Genomic DNA, 18,785 nt, shown 5'->3' on the forward strand with positions numbered 1-18,785 from the left:
AAACATGACATCACTGCTTTGCACATTTTAACACAATTTTATCCCACATTCGTGAAAGAAAAGAAAAACACTTTTTTGAAAAGTTTGTAACAAAACCATCAAATCTGATCAAGGTTATTTAAATGCTGCTAAAGAAGAATGGATTGGAATAACATATCCTAACCTTAATTACTGGGAGAATAATGAATGATGCTCATAGTGAGTAAAAAGTAAACTGAGTGCATTTTTTTGGAAAGAGATTCACTTTTAATGTGTTTGTATAATATAATACAGATACATAAAAAATACACTCCAAAAACAGAAAGGTTCTTGAAAAGTACAAATGTACAAAATATTAATTAGAAAACTTTGCCTGTGGTACAATGTATACAATGTATGAAAAAACCTTTACTGCAGACACTAATTTGACTAATTTAATAAAACTAATTTTGTGTTGTAAGATATATGAGTTTCATGGTGGTCATTAGGAGAGCTTGACATTTTATCAGGTGGTCCACACTGTAAAAAGTGTGAGAAACACTGATAAGTGTCTGTGTGCTTTTGGAAAACATTTAAAGCTGCAGTACAGAATCTGAAACAAGCTTAAAACATGTGTAGAAACAGAGCATCTGCTTCTCTTTACAGCTCCTCACTCCACCAGGCTGTTTGGCACTGATAGTGAGCAAATGTGATGTACGTACTGCGGCAGTCATACAGACAACTGGACGGTCCAAACGTTGGCCGACCTATTACTGGGTGAGGTTTTAGTAGAGTTGTGGCTGAACCACATAAAATATATCATTAATTTTAATCTCCCCGATCAATGATAATGTTATGTTGGAATCTTGTTAAAGAGGTCAAAATGTGTCAACCCAGTTTGTTTTCCACATTTCTATAACAGCTTTAATATAGTGAGAACACAACTTCCTGATTGTGAGTAAAACCAGGTTTTTTCTCTTTGTCAGTTTAACAGTTTCTGCCTGTCACTGTTTCCTGTCTGTTTGCTTACCTGGTTCTTCCTGACCTTGTACTTTCTCCTCACGTTCCCTCTTTCCTCTCTCCCTCTTCGGACTGACAATCATACACAAATAGAGTCAAAGGAGATTGCAAAGAAAAGCGTCTGGACTTCTTTAAGTTGCTTGAAGACGTTTCGCTTCTCATCCGAGAAGCTTCTTCAGCTCTAAGGTCAAATGGTGGAGAGTCCCAGATATAAACCCTATAACCCAGGATTCAAATCAGGAATCCATGATGGGCTTGGATTTACATCGTAATGAATGAAATGTGCTCTATCTGGAAGCCCCTCCCCTTTCGAAGGGTTGTGTGAGACTTTAAATCATCAAACTGTAAATTTTAAATTGTTATTGATCCATTACCCCGAGTCCTAAAGTGTAGATTTATTTTCTTACTCTTATATTTATTGTTTGTTTACTTGCACTGCTGTAACTGGAGCCTCATCGTCTCGTCTCTCTATAAACTGGACTGTCTGTAGCGGAGATGACAATAAAGTTTACTTTGACTTCAGCAGCGAGCATGCGCACCGAGGAAAAACATCGGTGCAAATTATAAGTCTGTATCATGATGTCTGGTGTTTTCATGTTTGTTTGTTTTTATTTTGTTTTATTTTGCGAGTTGGTTATTAGACGCTGCTCCAGCCACCAGAGAAGCCCCGCCGCCCCGCCCTCTCCTCCCTGTGCTGCAGGCGCACCTCGCAAACGGAGGCGCCTTTACTCCCAGCAAATGGGCGATAGAAAACCGATTGGTGCCTGTGACATTCCCAGTATGCGCTGGCTGATGTCTGTGATGTCCTCATATCAAAAACCGCTGCTGCCTGCAGGCCATCGCCTGATCCACCTGTGAGGAAAAAGTTAAAGTATATTTTATTTGTATTTTATTGGGTCTAAGGTACCAATCAAAATCCGACACACACATAAAATCTAAAAAGAACATCTAATAATGTTAATTTCCTTCCGGCCTCTGATTGGTCAAAGCAGACATACAAACAAAACTGTCGGATTTGTACTGTTTAATGATGACGTCAGTCATCCGATCCAGCAGGTGGCGCGCCTCGCAGTGGTTCAGCTACCTTAAATGAATCGTAGAAGAAGAAGCTGGAGGCGAAAACAATTAAAATTTTTGGGGTTGTGGTTTGATGAAAGGGTGACATGGATACATATTCAGAAAGCAATAGACAGATGCAAGAAAGTGTTGAATGTAATGAGGTGCTTAGTGGGAACTGACTGGGGGCTGATAGGAAATCTTTTAAAGCTTTATATACTGGGGTGATTAGGTCAGTATTGGATTATGGGTGTGTAGTATTTAATTCTGCTGCCAGAACAAGTCTTCGTAAGTTGGATAGTATCCAATATCAGGCACTAAGACTTTGCTCAGGTGCATTCAAAACAACATCTGCAGCAGCTGTGCAGGTAGAAATGGGGGAAATGCCATTACAAATAAGAAGAGAGCAACTGACATTGAATTACTGGGCAAGTTTACAAGGACATGGTCAAAATCATCCAACAAAAACTGTTTTCCACCCATGCTGGGAAAAGAAAAGACGGAATTGAAGAGCTTTGGGTGGACAGTGGACAGCAGCTGACCTTAATCTGGACAAGATCAACGTAAGTCAAACAGCACCGCTGCCTACAAACCCACCATGGATGCTCCCTGATGCAGGAGCAGATTTCACATTGTTAAACAAAAAGAACAAGGAGAGGGGTTTATCTTCACATACAGCGCAGGAATATATTAATCAGCATTGTAGTTAAAATCTACACAGATGCATCAAAGAACACAGCCAACCAAAGCAGGATAGCATTTATTGTTCCTGAGTTTAATATCAAGGTGGGGAAAAGGATCAGTGACAATTTATCAGTGTACACAGGAGAAATGGTTTCATTATTGTTAGCAGTCCAGTGGACTGAAGAAACAAAACCACTAAGACCTGTGATATGTTCAGACTCGAGCTCATCACCGGCCGGTCTGCAAACAGTGACTCAGACTGCAGACTGACATTCTGATAGAGAATGTCACTGCTAAGGTCATTGAAAATGGCAAAGTTGAAAATGAAGAGACTATCCTGAAGGGAGGGTTTAGACAAGAAAAGCCTAAATATAGAAGTGCAGCAACTGTCCCAGAGCCAAGTTCCCCAAAACATAGGAACAAAAATTTATCTCCTCAGCATAAATCTTGGAACAAAGATTTCAGCAACTCTGAGAAGGGTTCTCCCAAGTCAGTGAGAAGAGCCCTGAGTCCTGCCCAAAAGAGAAGGACACCCAGAACTACAGCTACCACAAATTCATCTGATAATGATAATGAACATTATTCAGAATAATTATGATGGGGCTTATGGTCACATTCTTATGGGTACCAGCACATCATGGAGTTAAAGGAAATGAAACAGATAGGACAGCAAAAGAAGCAACGAGGAGACCGATGGTAGATATTAGTTTGAGTAGGACGGAGATCAAGAGCAGAATACGATGCAAAATGAAGGAAAGGTGGCAGAAGCAGTGGGAGGAAGAGAGGAAAGGGCGATGGTTGTACAACATCCAAAGGAAGGTGGGGGAAATGAGAAGTACAGGACGAAACAGGAGAGAGGAGACGATTATATCTCGACTGAGATTCGGACACACTGGTTTAAATAGCACATTGTTTTAACAGGTAAACACTGTACAGGGGAGTGTGACTGCAGCAGGAAACAATCGTTTTGTTGCATTGTCAGAAGTATGAAGGAGACAACTGATCAAAAAGCTGGATATGAAAGTGAAGTTGGCTTGATTGATTTATTTCACATGAGCTCTGTAAGTGAAAGTTATCAGGCTTTATTTTGGTTTTTAAGGCAGACCCATTTGTTCCGGGGGGTTTGAATGTTTTCTTTCTTTCTTTCGGTCCACACTCCACACCAGTTGGTGGCGGTAATGCACCACTTTGCTGTTTGCAACTGCCATTAAACCCTGTACAGAAGAAGAAGACGCTGGAGCGGATTTGAAAGCGCGACGCGCGGCCGCAGCGGCACGAGGACAAGATGGCGGCGGCGTTGGAGCGAAGCTACATCGAGATCTGCGGGTTCGAGAGGGAGGCCGAGCGGAGGCCGCGCGAGCTCACCGCGAATCTGGGTAACACGTGCACTCCACCTGCGCGCCCCTGACGGCGGCTAGCAGGGAGCTAGCAGCCTAACGGCCCGTACCTGCCGGCGTTAGCGTGCTAGCTTCCTGCTAGCCGCGCGCGGCCTGGGGGTGTTTCTGTTGTTGTTTTTACTTCCGAAATCTCACCTGACCAGGTGAGCGCGCACTGCTGAACAAGCGTAAATCTTCCTCCGTCTCTTTAGTGTCAGCTAGCTCCGTTAGCTGCTCACCTGGTCACGCAGCTGTCACGTGAACCTGCGCTGATCACGGGACCTTGACCCGCAGTCTTTGGTGTCTGCGCCTCCGGAAGCAGCTGATTATTGATCTGATAAACTGTCACCTGCTGATCAGAGCCTCAGACACCTGCAGGTCAAGAACCTGTTCAAACCGGACTCACCTGTTCTCCCTCACCTGTCTTTCCGGTCTGCAGGTGTGAGCGTGCCACCTGGCAGCCTGAAGTTTCCTGACAGCGCGGGAGCGTTTCACTATGAGGAGAGCGGGAAGCTGCTGTCGGTCACCAGCAACAGGTTCATCCACTGGTGGGTACCAGCTGCTCTGCAGGTGCGCTGCAGGTGCGCTGCAGGTGCTGGCAGCGGTCTCTGCTAACGCTCTCACTCATGCAGGTCCACGTCCGGGGACTCGGTGGTGCTGGTGGAGCAGTCTCTGGACACCAACTTGCTGAACAACGCCGTCAGGCTCCGCTTCACCCACTGCGCCGTCCTGCCCGGAGGAGTCACCATCCAGGAGACGCTCAGCAACGTCGTCATCCTCATCTCCACCAATCACAGCGTCCACAGGCTGCTGCTGCCCCACCCCACGCGCATGTACCGCAGCGTGAGTAGCTGACGGTGACCCTCAGCCCGCACGCTGTCCTGTGGTGGGTGGAGAAGCCGCACCACCAGCTGCAGGACAGCGTGCGGTTGCTGATTACTGATTACCATTATCAGCTGATTAATGAAAGTGTCGCTATGGAGACGACAGATGAGTCAGACTTTAAGGTCTGATACCAAACTACCAACAGCCCTGTGAGGTTACCATGGTTACCATAGAAACAGATTTAATACGTGTGTAAATGCTGCAATCATACAGCTGTTAGCACAGTTACTACGGTAACTGTAACGAGATAACTCGGACTCTCCTCCGTGCACGTGTAGGAGCTGGTCACAGAGCTGCACATGCAGTCCATCTTCACTGACGTGGGGAAGCTGAGCCTGCAGGACCCCGCCCACAGCGCCCTCATCCCCAGCTCGGCGGGAACCACGGCGAGTCCCGGCACGTCGTTCGCCTGGCTCAGTTACCACGGAGATGCACACTTCGCTCTGGCTTCTCCTGCAGGAGGCATCACGGTGGTCACCCTGCCGCCGCCCGATTCTCAGGGTGAGGAGGAGTTTCTGTGTTTGATGTGGGCGTGGCCCGTCGGGCGGTTTCTAAGACGCGTGCTCACCGTTTCCAGGCAACGTGTCGGTGCTGGAGTTGAAGAGGAGCTCTGTGATGCAGCGGCTGTCCGGGTGGATGCCCACGGCGATCCGCGGCGAGCACAGCCCGGCCGACCTGGTGCTCAGCCTCGCCGTGCGGGAGCTGGAGGAAGACTCCTTTATCTTTGCGCTGTGTCAGGACCACCGCCTGCGCATGTGGTCGCTCAGGGTGATGACATCACACACACAAACACATTGTTGATGTTTAACGTTTGAGTCGCCGCGTGCTGACGTGACTTCCGCCCCCTCAGGAGCACGGCTGCCTGCTGGAGGCGGACATGTTGGAGTACATGCCGGCGTGTAAGGGTGTGAAGCGCCTGCCGGGCCACGGTCACCGCCTGCGCCTGGCGTTCTCCTCCACCACAGGCTTGTGCGTCTGCGTCTACCTCGCCGTGCCTCAGCGGGGGCAGTTCACCGTGCTGCAGCTGGTCGCCACAGACAACAACCGCTACAGCCTCGAGCACATCTCCACGCTGTTCAGTACGCAGGTGAGCGCAGGGCGGAGCCAGGCCTCGTTTTTGTGTTTGTGGTTACTTCCTGCATTCTGAACCGCTCTCTGTGAGCAGGAGACGCTTGTGGACTTCACGCTGACCTCCTCGGACATCTGGGCTCTGTGGTTAGACGAATCCAACGCCACCGTGGTCAAATACATCAGCTTTGAGCAGTGAGTCGAAACGCCGGCGTCCTCCTGATATGTTCGTGTTTCCATCGTCCGTGTTCCTCACCTGTCGGCGTGTTTCACAGCAACACGGCGGCTCAGTGGAACCAGGTGTTTGTTCAGCCTCCACCCGAAGAGGAAATCCACATCGGCGTGGACCTGGACCCCCGGGTGAGACCAGTTCAGACCAGTAACCAGTGTCTTAATGAGCGGGTAGTGCTGACCATGTGATCTGACCCTGACAGGAGACGTATCTCGAGGTTCTCTTCTCTCCTCTTCGCTTCACAGCCTCGGCCATCGTGAAAGCGCTGCAGGTGAGAAGCTAGCTGTGTCTGGTTCACTCTGATTGGTTTGCTGATTGATCACTGATTGGATGGTCTTTGTGTGGGTTGCTCAGATCTTTCGGCGAGGCTCGGAGAGGATCTGGGACCTGTCCTGGGAGGCTCTGAGGAAGGAGGTGACGCTGGCTGTGGAGAGCGAGGTAACGCAGAGCGACCTGAACCAGAGCAGGAACCTTTCAGATGTTTCTTTAACGAGCTTCGTCTCTCCCTCCTCCTCCTCCTGCAGCTGCAGAGCAGCATCACAGAGTTCGAGTTCTCTCAGGAGGAGTACCGACAGCTGCAGGTGGAGTTCTGGTCCCGGTTCTACTCCTGCTGTCTGCAGTACCAGGAGGTCCAGGCGTCTCCTCTGGGTCTGACCGTCAGCCAGCACACCGGCATGGTCTGTCTGCTCCGGAAGGTGAGCGCACCGCCTGCAGGGGGCGCTGTGTGCCTGTGGGTGTTAATGAAGAGGTGACGTTTCCGTCCCGCTGTGTTTCAGGGCTTCCTGTCATACCTGCTGCCGTGCTTCGCCGTGGATCACCTGTACCTTTCCCACGACCAGTACCTGCTCTCAGAGGAGGAGACGCCAGTCGCAGAAGGTAAAGAGACAGCCATTGTTGGTTTGACGACTTCTGTACGTCCTGATCTCACCTGTGCTCACCTGTGCTGTCAGACCCGGAGGCGGGGCGGGATGTCCTGCAGCTGGTTCAGTGCCTGCGGCTCATCAGCGACGCCGTTTCTGCGGAGATGGCGTACGAGATGGAGAAAGCTCTGGAGTACCTGCAGGCGCCCGAGAGAGCGGCCGAGCTCGTCCTGGAGAACCTGCTGTGCAACGACAGGTGGGTCACATGACCCGACGTACTCGTTTTAACTTTAAGTTGTACGTTAAAGAAATCCTGATGAGCAGGAGCTCAGGTGTGCTCACAGGTACAGAGCGTCTCACTGATTCCTGAGCAGTGGGGGGTGAAAGGTCACATTGAGGAGATAATCACTGAAGCGTCCGGTGGAACATCCTCAGGAAATAAAAGAACTGGATCCTTCAGTGAGCGCCGCACTTCCTGTCCTTCGGTGATGATCAGGGGGGAGGAGCTAAGCGCAGCAGTGTGACTTTGTTTTCACGCGTCAGACTGTCAGAGCGTCGCGGGCTGAATTTGTCGGGGTTACTGATGTAAACACGCGGCGTCTGTCCTCCACAGCGATAACGTGATCGTGGACGTCCAGAACAAACTTCAGGATGTCAGAAACCCGATGGCCGCTATGATGGTCCTGCTGAGAGAGATGGACCTGGAGACGGACTCCGAGGTCGGCGCGGACGGACTCGTGGCGCCCGGTAATACCCTCTCGGTGAATGAAAGCGCGACCCTGCCGTCAGTCGCTTCAGTGCGCCCTGCGCCTTGTCTTGCAGGTCAGAGCCTGAACGTAAGGATCGGCCTGTCTCAGCTGTACAGCGGCAGCGCGGCGGTCTCTGTCGTCTCCCAGGCCGTGTGTCACGTGGCCATGACCAGAGCGCTGTTCTGCAGAGACCTGCTCATCCTGCAGAAGCTCTACCTGCGCTTTGGAGACAATGTACGTGCACACACACCGTCACCTGATCGTCTTCCTCCTCCGTGTGTTCATGAGCCACACGTGTGTTTGTGTCCAGGTGTTTCTGGGTGGGGGGGCTCAGCTGCTCCAGCTGCAGCAGGACCTGATCCCTCGGACCTCGCAGCTCCTGTCCTCCTATCATCTCCTCAAACACGTCAGTCAGAGCCTCGCCTCCTCCGTGCCCATCAGCACCATGTGAGTACACGCAGCACACACACGGCTCTCAGGTCCGTAACCACGCTGAGCACTTCCTGTTCTGATGTTTCAGAGACGCCAACCTGCAGCACCTCACCGTGTTGGAGCTGTCGGACACGCCCACCATGACCTCTGGACGATCAGGTCTGCTCCTGTTTAGCTTTGATTTCTGCTGTGACGTCAGGGACGACGGTCCTGGTCTGCGTGGTTTTTAAAAGTGTGCGTTTCCTGTCCCGCCCCCGCAGCTCTGAACCCTCAGACCGTTGTGGAGCTCTTCTATCAGACGGCGGCTCGCCGACTCATCGTGTCTCAGCTGTTCTCGAACCAGCAGGGCGGCGCTCTGCTCGTCTGGACCGACGTCATCTCTAGTGTGGTGCAGCTGCTTGCTCAGCTGCTGTATCCTTCATCGTGCCCTGATTGGGCTCCGCCTCTTCACGTTAAGTGAAACTCGCCAATGGTCTGTGGTGTTTAACGTCCTGTTGTTCCCTAACTGGTCTCTCTCCCAGTTGGCCCAGTAACCCTGGCTTCCAGTTCCCAGAGTGTCTGCTTGCCAACTGTCAGTACACTCAGCTGCAGGTGAGGATTCAGGTTCAGAAGCTGCTCTTGGAGAGGAGTTAGTAACAGGGATCGTTCGGTGCTTGATCCTTGAAAAGGGTTGAATTTTGGGTTTGGTTCTTAACCCTTTAAAGCCGGTCAGAGCAGCACGCTCTGTTTTGCGTAACTATTTTTAAATCCCGGTAGCTCTGCAACCACGTGAGCTAGTGCAATAATTCTTTCTGCATATGAAACCAGAGGAGTTGTACTTACATCTTATGCCATCAGCTTGTCCTCGGTCACAGTTTCCTTCCACATATAGCTTTGCAAAAACTGCATAAAAAGTGCAGCAACAAAAACATAATATTCCAGAAACACGCTTTGCCGATCCGATCAGCTGTTCATAACACTTCCTACGTCCATCAGCGCGAACTATCGCATGTCCGCCATGACCTGCCCGAAACCGGAAGTGACGTCATTTTTGCGGAAATGTAGTTTTTTACCATCAAGGCCTCAATGAGCCTATACTGGTGTTTTTAAAAGTTATGTTTGACTTTATGACTTTCTGTGTGGTTTCTGGGATGCTTAGGACTCATATTGCTGCTGGAAATAGTTTATTTTGATGCATATGCTGCTTTTTTGCAAATTTGCATTATAATATTTATTTTCGTTTTTCCTGCAGTGTATAAAAATTGGTGTATTTCAAAAATAAAACTATGAAGACACTCAAAATAAATTTCCTGTGGTGGGAAACTATTTTGTGCAACTTTTTTGTATTTACAGTTTTGAGGGATAAGCCTCTTAAATTTCTCTAACTAGAAATATATGTTAAAAAACAAAAACGATTTTCAATTTTTTTGTAGTTTACTGCACTTTTTTGCAATTTATGTAGTTAATATGGACTAAATGCAGACATATTATTAAAATCTGGGCTGTAATGGTTGTATTGATGTATATCAACTTGAAATGCTCCCAAAAATGGCTCCACAGCATGTAAACATATAATATAAGCTCTGGCGGACTTGGTTCTATGGTCGGTCTTAAAGGGTTAAAATGTTTCACTCACACAAATAATTAGACTGAAAAGAGTTCTTATCACTATCATTCCAGTTTTGTTGGGTTGTTTTTTCCCGGCGTTGTTTTTTCTCTAACAAGCCGATTTGTTCACATCTGAAAGTTTAAGTGAGATGTGTTCACACACTATACGCCTGTAAGGGGAGCAAAGGTGTCTAAATCAGCCGAAGATGTCACATGGTCACTGAGGTCAAACATGCGTTCTTCTTTTTTTGGCAATGTGCTGGAAAAGCTTGACCTTGTAAGTGCTTGAAAGTCCTTGAATTTGACCCTGGAAAGGCACGTGAACCCTGTTAAACCCAGTAACCTGCTGCCGTGTGATTGGCTCATTCGATGTTATACAAGGAGCAGTTGCACAGGTGTGCCTAATCATGTGGCAGAGTGGCGTTAACAACAGTCCAGATGTGCACAGCTGTAATCGTTGTCCACGTGTCGTCCCCCTGCAGGAGTACGTGCGTCTGATTGGTCCGTGGTGCCAGGTGAACATCGCCTCTTGTCGTTTCATGCTGGCTCAGTGTTACCTCGCCAACGGTGAAGGCCAGAAGGTGGGTCACCATGGCAACCTCATGTCGTACAGGCAGAGTTGCTCGCCGTAACCTCACTTCCTGTGTGTTTGTTTTTCTCCGTTTGTCAGGCTCTGCGGTGCTTCCAGGAGGCAGCAACGGAGGTGGAGAAGGAGGAGTTTCTGATGAGGTTAACTGGAGGCGAGGACGAAGACGCCGCAGTCGCCCCTGCCACACCCCGACTGCAGTACTACAACAAGGTAGAAGGCGGGGATTCTGAGGTTCCACCTGACGCTGATGGTCAGAGCCGGCGAGGACAGGAAGCAGCGGCATGGCGTGTTTTAACGAATGTGCATTTTCCCCTCAGGTGCTGCGTCTGCTGGAGGACGTCGGTCTGCCCGAGCTCGTCATCCAGCTCGCCACTCTGGCCATAACGGAGGCCGTCGGCGATGTCAGCAGTCAGGTGAGATGTGGCGGTCTGACGGCGGCGTGCCGGCGTGCTGTCGGAGCGTAAACTGATCCGATGTCTGTGTTCAGGCGGCGCTGTGGACGCGGATATTCAAACATCACCTGGACCTCGGACACAACAGCGAGGCATACGACGCTCTGACACAGAACCCCGACGGCAGCATGTACGCACGCACGCACACACACACAGGCAGGCAATGCTAAAGGTCAAAGGTCGCGTGTCTGAGCAGGTGTCTCTCTCTGTCTCTCTCAGGCAGCTGGACTGCCTCCGTCAGCTGGTGGTGGTGCTGTGTGAACGCTCGCAGCTGCAGGATTTGGTCAACTTCCCCTACGTCAACCTGCACGACGAGGTAACGTGACCTCTGACCTTTTGACCTCTGTCCTTTAATCTGATGCCCTGAAGTTGTAGTTTTACGGTTGTTTGCGTGAAGCTAGATGGAGCGGCTGGGTTAGGTGGAGGACGAGTCGTTGCCCCGGGTCAGAGTGAGGCTTTGGTGGCCCTCGCACACGAACTGCATCCATCTGTGACGTCTGAGCACGTGCTGTGCAGCGACACCTCAGGGCTGAATCCTTCGAAGGACCCGGCCTACCTGGTCCGCGTAGCCGCAAAGACCGGAAGTGCGAGGCCGTTAAATTGGATGGTCTAGCCTGCGATGGGTGGCTTCTGTTGCCTAGCAACTGTGACATAAGCAGCTACAGCTGTGGTGGACGGCATGTTGGAGAGAAATAGAGAAAAGCTTTATTTGACATCATTTGTTTGACTTTCTTTCACCTCAGTGTGATGCGTCTGGGAGAACATCAGCGTACAGGAGCCCCCTGGCCAGCAGTCATGCTGGTGTAGCCCCTGACACTCATTCACTCTGATGGTACGAATCAGGGGTGGGCGGTATGAACGGTATACGGTACAAACGATATAAATTTGGCCAACGGTAGAGATTTTGACTATGGTGCATGTTGATGATGTCATCGAGCTGCGCCTGTTTTGGTCGAAAGCAGCGGCTGCAAACAACATCATCTGTAATGAATTCTGTACTGAATTCTCTGCAGCTGCTCTGTTCATTAAATACCAGCGAGTTCAACTTCAGTAACCCTGCAAACGTCACTGCTGTTTAGTTTTCTGTCTTCATTCATGTTGGAAGTGATAGCAGAGCTGTACGTCTGAATTCAGAGATCTCTCAGTCAGAACATGCTATATCATGTTTAGGTGGAAGCTAGCGAGCTAACTTCCTGCTAACTTCTAACTCAGTTGAATTTAATAAATTCAGTTTTCATGGATGTTAAACTTAATTGTTACACCTGGTAAAGCAGCAACGCTGATGATTTTATTACAGATGAAAGAATTTAGACAGTTTTTAACTCTGTGTTCGTTAGACTTTGGGAGCTGAAGCGGAGGGAGTTTAGGACCCAGATTACTCCGGACTACAGCAGCCGTAATGTTGTGACTCTCCATCAGGCGCTGCGGCTTCGTAGCTCACCGAAGTAAAACATTTTTGACAGTCTTGAGCGCCGTGTAGCACATAAAATCTGTTCGAGGTCAGTAAGCACAACCAGAATTCATAGTTAAGGCGAACTGTCGATTTTTGAGAAAATTAAAGGATTTTAAGTCTTATAGTGCAGGAAATACGTTATACAGAAGAAAAGAATATATCGCGATATATATTGTTACTGCACATGCTTCAAATTATACCGTGATATGGATTTTAGGCCATATCGCCCAGCCCTACTACAAATGTAACAGTACAATTTTATTTGTATAGCACATTTAAAAACCAGAAGTGTGCCAGAGAGCAATAACAGATACAAATACAAGCAATAAAGGCACAGTAGGCACAGGATTTACATATTTTACTACGTATTTATTTGTATTTCGTATCATTTCTAACTTGTGACTGACAGACAAATATTAATACATGATGCCCCCTGTGTGAAAGCTAGAGTTATATTTAAGGAAAATAAAGATTTGATCCTTGTATGTTTCAGATACAGTGGAAGACAAACAGATGCAGTGAATATTCTTTTATTGATGAGAAACTGTGCAGTATAATGTAAGATGGTGAAGTTAGAGCATGAAACAGGCTGATGTTTGGAGGCTCTAACAGGAGAGAGGATACAGAAATATGACGTCCTTATAAAAATACTAACACGTATTATGAACAAACGACTTGGTATTTAAATGAGCTGCGTACTTTTCCCGCTGACACCAGCACAATCCTGCTGGGATGGAAAGTAAATATATTCTGGATCAATCAGAGCATCGTCAGAGTTGTTTGTGGTTCCCTTATTTTTCCTTCTTAAACATCAGTGAGTGGTTCCCTGTTACAGTTTGTGTTGGAGATGCTTCTGCAAATATCGAGAAAGTGTTTTTACCGGTTCCTCAACTACAGAGAGCTCTCTGCTCCCCCTGCTCTCCTCTGCATCTCTCAGCTGCTGCTGGCTCCTCCTCCTCTTCCTCACACACCGTCCTGGTGTCTCATCAGGGGTGGAGAGCCTCCGTCTCCTCTCACCTTCTCAGGCTCTTCTGACCCTGGACACTTGAAGGAAATCAACCACAGCAGTCAGCAACAAACGTAGCAGAAGTTTATCAAATATGTGTGAACTTGATAATCAAAGACGCTCTTTAAGGACAAACTGCAGCACAGCATGAGTGAGTCTGCATCCTCACCGATATCTGGTCAACCGTCTGCTCGGTGTTTCCTGAAACGTTTAAGTACGTTTGGCTTCACAGCGACAAACAGCTCCAGCAGAAACCTGAACTAACTGACCGAAGAGCCGCGTTAAACGGCGATATCACCAACGCCACGTAACTTAGCCGAAGGCTCGCTAAACGTGACTAAAGGCTTTTCATTATGCTAACATTTGTTCCGCGATATATTTGAAGTGAGATAAAAGCCCAGAACTTTAAGAATTTATTTCTGGGCCGCTTCGCTTCAGCCGTCAGCCATTTTTCCCCAAAAATTTCTTCAACCTTTGATTCGCAATGAATCCTGGGATATGGTGGCTCACAAAGGACACACCGAGCCGTCCTTCAAATCTGGGGAAAAAGAGCGTTCACCGCCTCGCTGTGACGTAATGCAGCCGCCGAAGGATGCAGCCCCTGAATTTAGACATACCGCCGTGCTGACCTTTGACCTCTGCTCTCAGGTTGTCAGCATCATTGAGTCTCGGGCCCGGGGACTCGACCTGCTCACCCACAACTACTATGAGCTGCTGTACGCCTTTCACATCGCTCGCCACAACTACCGCAAAGGTCAGCGCCCACACACAGACACACACAGAGAGACAGACAGACACACGCGCGCACACACAGACAGAGACACACACACACACACACACACACACAGAGAGACAGACACACACACACACACACACGTGTCTGTCTCATTTATCCATGTGTAATGTGTGTGCGCTCAGCGGGGACGGTGATGTTCGAGTTTGGGATGCGTCTCGGTCGGGAAGTCCGGACCCGCCTCGGCCTTCAGAAGCAGGTGAACTGTTACTTGGCTGCTCTCAACTGTCTGCGCCTCATCAGGCCAGAGTACGCCTGGATCGTCCAGCCGGTCTCCGGGGCAACGGTACACACACACACACACCATCTGACTGAATTTGTGTGACCTGTCCAACAGTGTCGTGATTTTGTTTTTGTGGGGTTTTGCAGTACGAGCGTCCAGGTGCGTCTCCGAAGAGAAACTCTGACGGAGAGTTTCCTGCTGAGCCAGGTGACTCTTAAATCAAACACACCACGGCCTTTAGACTGAGAGGTCCCGCCATTTTCAGAGTAGATAAGGCTTCTGTCCAGGCAGGTGACGCCCCCTGGTGGCCAGCTGCTGTAACCCTTGCTCTGCTTCCTGTTCAGTCAAGCGGCAGGTGGATATCCTGGAGGTCAGAGACCTGGAGAAGGAGTACATCCTGTCTCGCAGCCGGCTCACCCTCGCCCAGCACCACCCGCCCTCCGCTGCTATCGCAGGTACGCTAATGCGCGCACACGTGTATTTATATCCTTGTGGGGACATCTCATTGACATAATGCTTTCCCGAGCTGCTTACCCTGACCATCAAAAATGAAAAGCCTAACACTGACCCTGACCATTAAAAGTGAAAAGCCTAACACTGACACTGACCCTGACCCCAAACCTATCCATGGCCTAACCCTGACCCCAAACCTATCCATGGCCTAACACTGACCCTGACCCCAAACCTATCCATGGCCTAACACTGACCCCAAACCTATCCATGTCCTAACCCTGACCCCAAACCTATCCATGGCCTAACACTGACCCTGACCCCAAACCTATCCATGTCCTAACCCTGACCCCAAACCTATCCATGGCCTAACACTGACCCTGACCCCAAACCTATCCATGGCCTAACACTGACCCTGACCCCAAACCTATCCATGTCCTAACCCTGACCCCAAACCTATCCATGGCCTAACACTGACCCTGACCCCAAACCTATCCATGTCCTAACCCTGACCCCAAACCTATCCATGGCCTAACACTGACCCTGACCCCAAACCTATCCATGGCCTAACACTGACCCTGACCCCAAACCTATCCATGGCCTAACACTGACCCTGACCCCAAACCTATCCATGGCCTAACACTGACCCTGACCCCAAACCTATCCATGGCCTAACACTGACCCCAAACCTATCCATGGCCTAACACTGACCCCAAACCTATCCATGGCCTAACACTGACCCCAAACCTATCCATGGCCTAACACTGACCCCAAACCTATCCATGGCCTAACCCTGACCCCAAACCTATCCATGGCCTAACCCTGACCCCAAACCTATCCATGGCCTAACTGTGACCCCAAACCTATCCATGGCCTAACTGTGACCCCAAACCTATCCATGGCCTAACACTGACCCTGACCCCAAACCTATCCATGGCCTAACACTGACCCTGACCCCAAACCTATCCATGGCCTAACACTGACCCTGACCCCAAACCTATCCATGGCCTAACACTGACCCCAAACCTATCCATGGCCTAACTGTGACCCTGACCCCAAACCTATCCATGGCCTAACTGTGACCCCAAACCTATCCATGGCCTGACCCTGACCCCAAACCTATCCATGGCCTAACTGTGACCCCAAACCTATCCATGGCCTAACTGTGACCCCAAACCTATCCATGGCCTAACACTGACCCTGACCCCAAACCTATCCATGGCCTAACTGTGACCCTGACACTAAAACCACATTTTGAGTCTCAACAATGCTTCAAACTCGTGAGGACGGGGAGTTTGGTCCCCATGAAGATGTTAATACGCGTACACACACACACAGGCGGAGTTTTACAGTAACCATGTAACTGTGTGTAGGCGGAGCCTCGGCGGCAGAGCTGCTGGTCTTGCTGGTTCAGACGGGACTCTTCGACTCGGCGCTGGTTCTAAGTCGCACCTTCAACCTGAGCCTGACACCCGTCTTTGAGGGCCTCGCCTTCAAGTAGGTCCACCACCGCACGCCTCAGCGGCGCTCTCCGTTTACGGCTTCGTCTTTTTCACCTATTTGTTTACCTCGCACTGTTTTCAGGTGCATCAAGCTGCAGCTTGGAGGGGAGGAGTCTCAGAACGAAGCCTGGAGCTGGTTGGCTGTTAATCAGCTGTCAGTTGTCAACACCAAAGAGTCCAGGTGTGCTTCCAACAGTCACTGACTGACACGTCTTTGTTTATCTGCAGGCGTGAGGCAACCAGACGCCCGTGGACCTCCATATAACTAACCACCTCCTTCTGTTCGCAGCACCGCAGACGAGGCGTGGCGTCTCCTCGCCTCCTACCTGGACAAGTATCCTTCCACCAATGGGCAGCATCACCGCTACGTCATCCACAAGCTGCTGTCACATGGTGTCCCTCTACCTGATTGGCTGGTCAAAGGCTACAAGGTGAGAGCTGGGCTGGTGAAGAGGAGTGGGCGGGGTTACAGGTAGTGTTTGTTTTCTCCCACCATGCCCCTCTCTGTTTCAGCGCGTGGACGCGCCGTCTCTGCTGCGCCTCCTCCTGAATTTTGACCTGCTGGAGGCAGCGGCAGAGCTCGTGTTGGAGTATGTGGACGCTGTCCTGGGGCGCGGTCACCAGTACTTTGGAATTGAGGTAAAAGTCACGCAGACATGCGTGTATGTGACGTGTCGGTGCTGTTTTAACGCCTTTCCCTTTGACTCGCCTTTTTCAGCGGCCGCTCTCTGCCACGTCTCCCCCGGCATGGCTGCCGTACACGTCCATCGACCAGCTCCTGCAGGCGCTGAACGAGACGCAGACCCAAGGCGCCGTGAGTCACTTCCTGTTTCCTGTCAGTGCACTTGAGTGAATTGAGACGCGCACATGTGACCTGACGCTCTGCACTTACTGTTCTTCCAGCTTTACAACAAAGTCCGAGACAAATTAGACGAGTACCATCGCACCGTGGAGCTGATGAGCAGGCGGCGACTCGCCACGCAGGGCCGGCACGCCGAGTGAGGCGGCCGTGTAAATGTTTTATAATCGGTCATCAGTTTTGTACTGTCGTGTTTTTCAGATGTAAATGTGACGAATTAAAGTGTTTTCTAAGTTTGAGTCGGTCTCACACATCAATCATGTGACCTTCAGACCAATGGGGTCGATCAATATTCATCATATTGATCACCTGTTGCCGTCCTGTGGAGGGCTAAAGGTGTAGATTTGCAGAGCAGCGAGATGTACTCGAGTATTTGATACTGGGGTCATGTTTAGGGTCAGATGTGTGGGGTGGATGAGTAACACACCTGTAGGTTACAGGTAAATAAAACCACAGATCAGAGCAGTAACATAAACATCTGGATAGCTTCCTGTCCCACAGCCAGTGAATGGATGTGATTGGTTGAACAGGTATCGTCAGCACACGTTTTCAGCATTCTCTCCTAAACCTGCTGCGCTGAGGTCATACAGGAAAACACCTGTGTGCTCAGGTGCAGTGATGCTGATGAAGGTTTCATAGTTCTTCCTCTGTAGGAACCAGGATGGGACTGAAGGGCAGGGTTTCATTAAAGTACTACACCGTGCTCACAGGATCAACAGTAAGTGGACAGACTAAGGCTACGTTCACACTGCAGGCGAAAGCGCATCAAATCCGACTTCTTTGACCCTCTGCGACCATCTATCCGATCATGGTGTGACAGTGAACGCCACAAATCTGATCTGGGTCACTTTCGTATGTGGTCCTGAATCTGATGTTTCAGAAAACTGCTGTTTGATGGTCATGACGCATTAAACTCGTCTTTTATGTCACTGACACAAGACAGACGCCAATTATCAGCGCCGGAGAAGACATCGTGAACACTTCCTGTCCATCCAGTGAAACTGCTGGGAAGACAACGTTGGAGAAACGTGAACATTTTATTTGTTCTGTATAATCTGCAGATTCTGACAGAAATCTGCAGCTAGAAGCAGCGCTCCTCTAAAACAGCAATAAGGATCATTATTGTGTAAATAACAAAATAACTTAAAGCAAAAATTGGGAAACGTGAAGTCTGAAGTCTTTATATTAAGGCCATCAGTCAAACATACTGTTGCTCTGGGTCTAAACAGAGCGCGTTGTTTGTGGCGTCTTCTTTTGCACATGCGGCCGCTTTGAGCGTTCACACTAGAGCGCGTTTGCTGTCACATTTTATCTGTAGTGTGAACGAGCAGACAAAAAAATCAGATTTGATCAAAAAATCTGAATTGAGCATCAAGACCTGCAGAGTGAACGTAGCCTAAATGTAAGAGTTGCTTTTCCCACAGACAGCAAACAGTAAACCTTTAAAGCTGCTGAGTAAAAGCTGAGTCTGCACTTCAGCCACGTGGCGTCAGCGCCAAACTCTGCAGCTCTTCTCTCACTGCTGCACCAGAAACCCGAGCTCAGACATTT

At 49.5% G+C, this 18,785-nt stretch overlaps 1 protein-coding gene across 1 annotated transcript; it reads left to right on the plus strand.

The window, feature by feature from the left end:
- The first annotated feature begins 3,942 nt into the window (after nucleotides 1-3,942).
- On the plus strand, nucleotides 3,943-17,473 carry nup160 (nucleoporin 160). Its single transcript, XM_085166712.1, has 34 exons — nucleotides 3,943-4,094; nucleotides 4,534-4,642; nucleotides 4,727-4,937; nucleotides 5,258-5,480; nucleotides 5,557-5,747; nucleotides 5,830-6,066; nucleotides 6,145-6,242; nucleotides 6,323-6,407; nucleotides 6,482-6,550; nucleotides 6,634-6,717; nucleotides 6,804-6,974; nucleotides 7,056-7,155; nucleotides 7,230-7,395; nucleotides 7,753-7,886; nucleotides 7,962-8,122; nucleotides 8,199-8,335; nucleotides 8,409-8,479; nucleotides 8,581-8,731; nucleotides 8,842-8,911; nucleotides 10,390-10,488; nucleotides 10,578-10,706; nucleotides 10,814-10,909; nucleotides 10,984-11,078; nucleotides 11,168-11,264; nucleotides 14,056-14,161; nucleotides 14,326-14,486; nucleotides 14,570-14,630; nucleotides 14,768-14,878; nucleotides 16,247-16,370; nucleotides 16,458-16,556; nucleotides 16,665-16,806; nucleotides 16,889-17,014; nucleotides 17,094-17,189; nucleotides 17,279-17,473. The coding sequence occupies exons 1-34, from the start codon at nucleotides 4,004-4,006 to the stop codon at nucleotides 17,375-17,377; spliced, it is 4,200 nt and encodes a 1,399-aa protein (XP_085022838.1). The 5' UTR covers nucleotides 3,943-4,003; the 3' UTR covers nucleotides 17,378-17,473.
- Nucleotides 17,474-18,785: the final 1,312 nt, after the last annotated feature.

This window comes from Neolamprologus multifasciatus, chromosome 7 (genome assembly GCF_963576455.1).
Source record: "Neolamprologus multifasciatus chromosome 7, fNeoMul1.2, whole genome shotgun sequence".
NCBI classification, from domain to species: Eukaryota; Metazoa; Chordata; class Actinopteri; order Cichliformes; family Cichlidae; genus Neolamprologus; species Neolamprologus multifasciatus.

Bases quoted from the DNA above. Each gene is read 5' to 3' on its own strand.
- nup160 (XM_085166712.1), top strand. From the start codon at position 4,004: ATGGCGGCGGCGTTGGAGCGAAGCTACATCGAGATCTGCGGGTTCGAG. The intron at 10,707-10,813 runs GTAGAAGGCGGG...TTTTCCCCTCAG, and splicing joins GACTGCAGTACTACAACAAG to GTGCTGCGTCTGCTGGAGGA. The intron at 14,162-14,325 runs GTCAGCGCCCAC...GTGTGCGCTCAG, and splicing joins TCGCCACAACTACCGCAAAG to CGGGGACGGTGATGTTCGAG.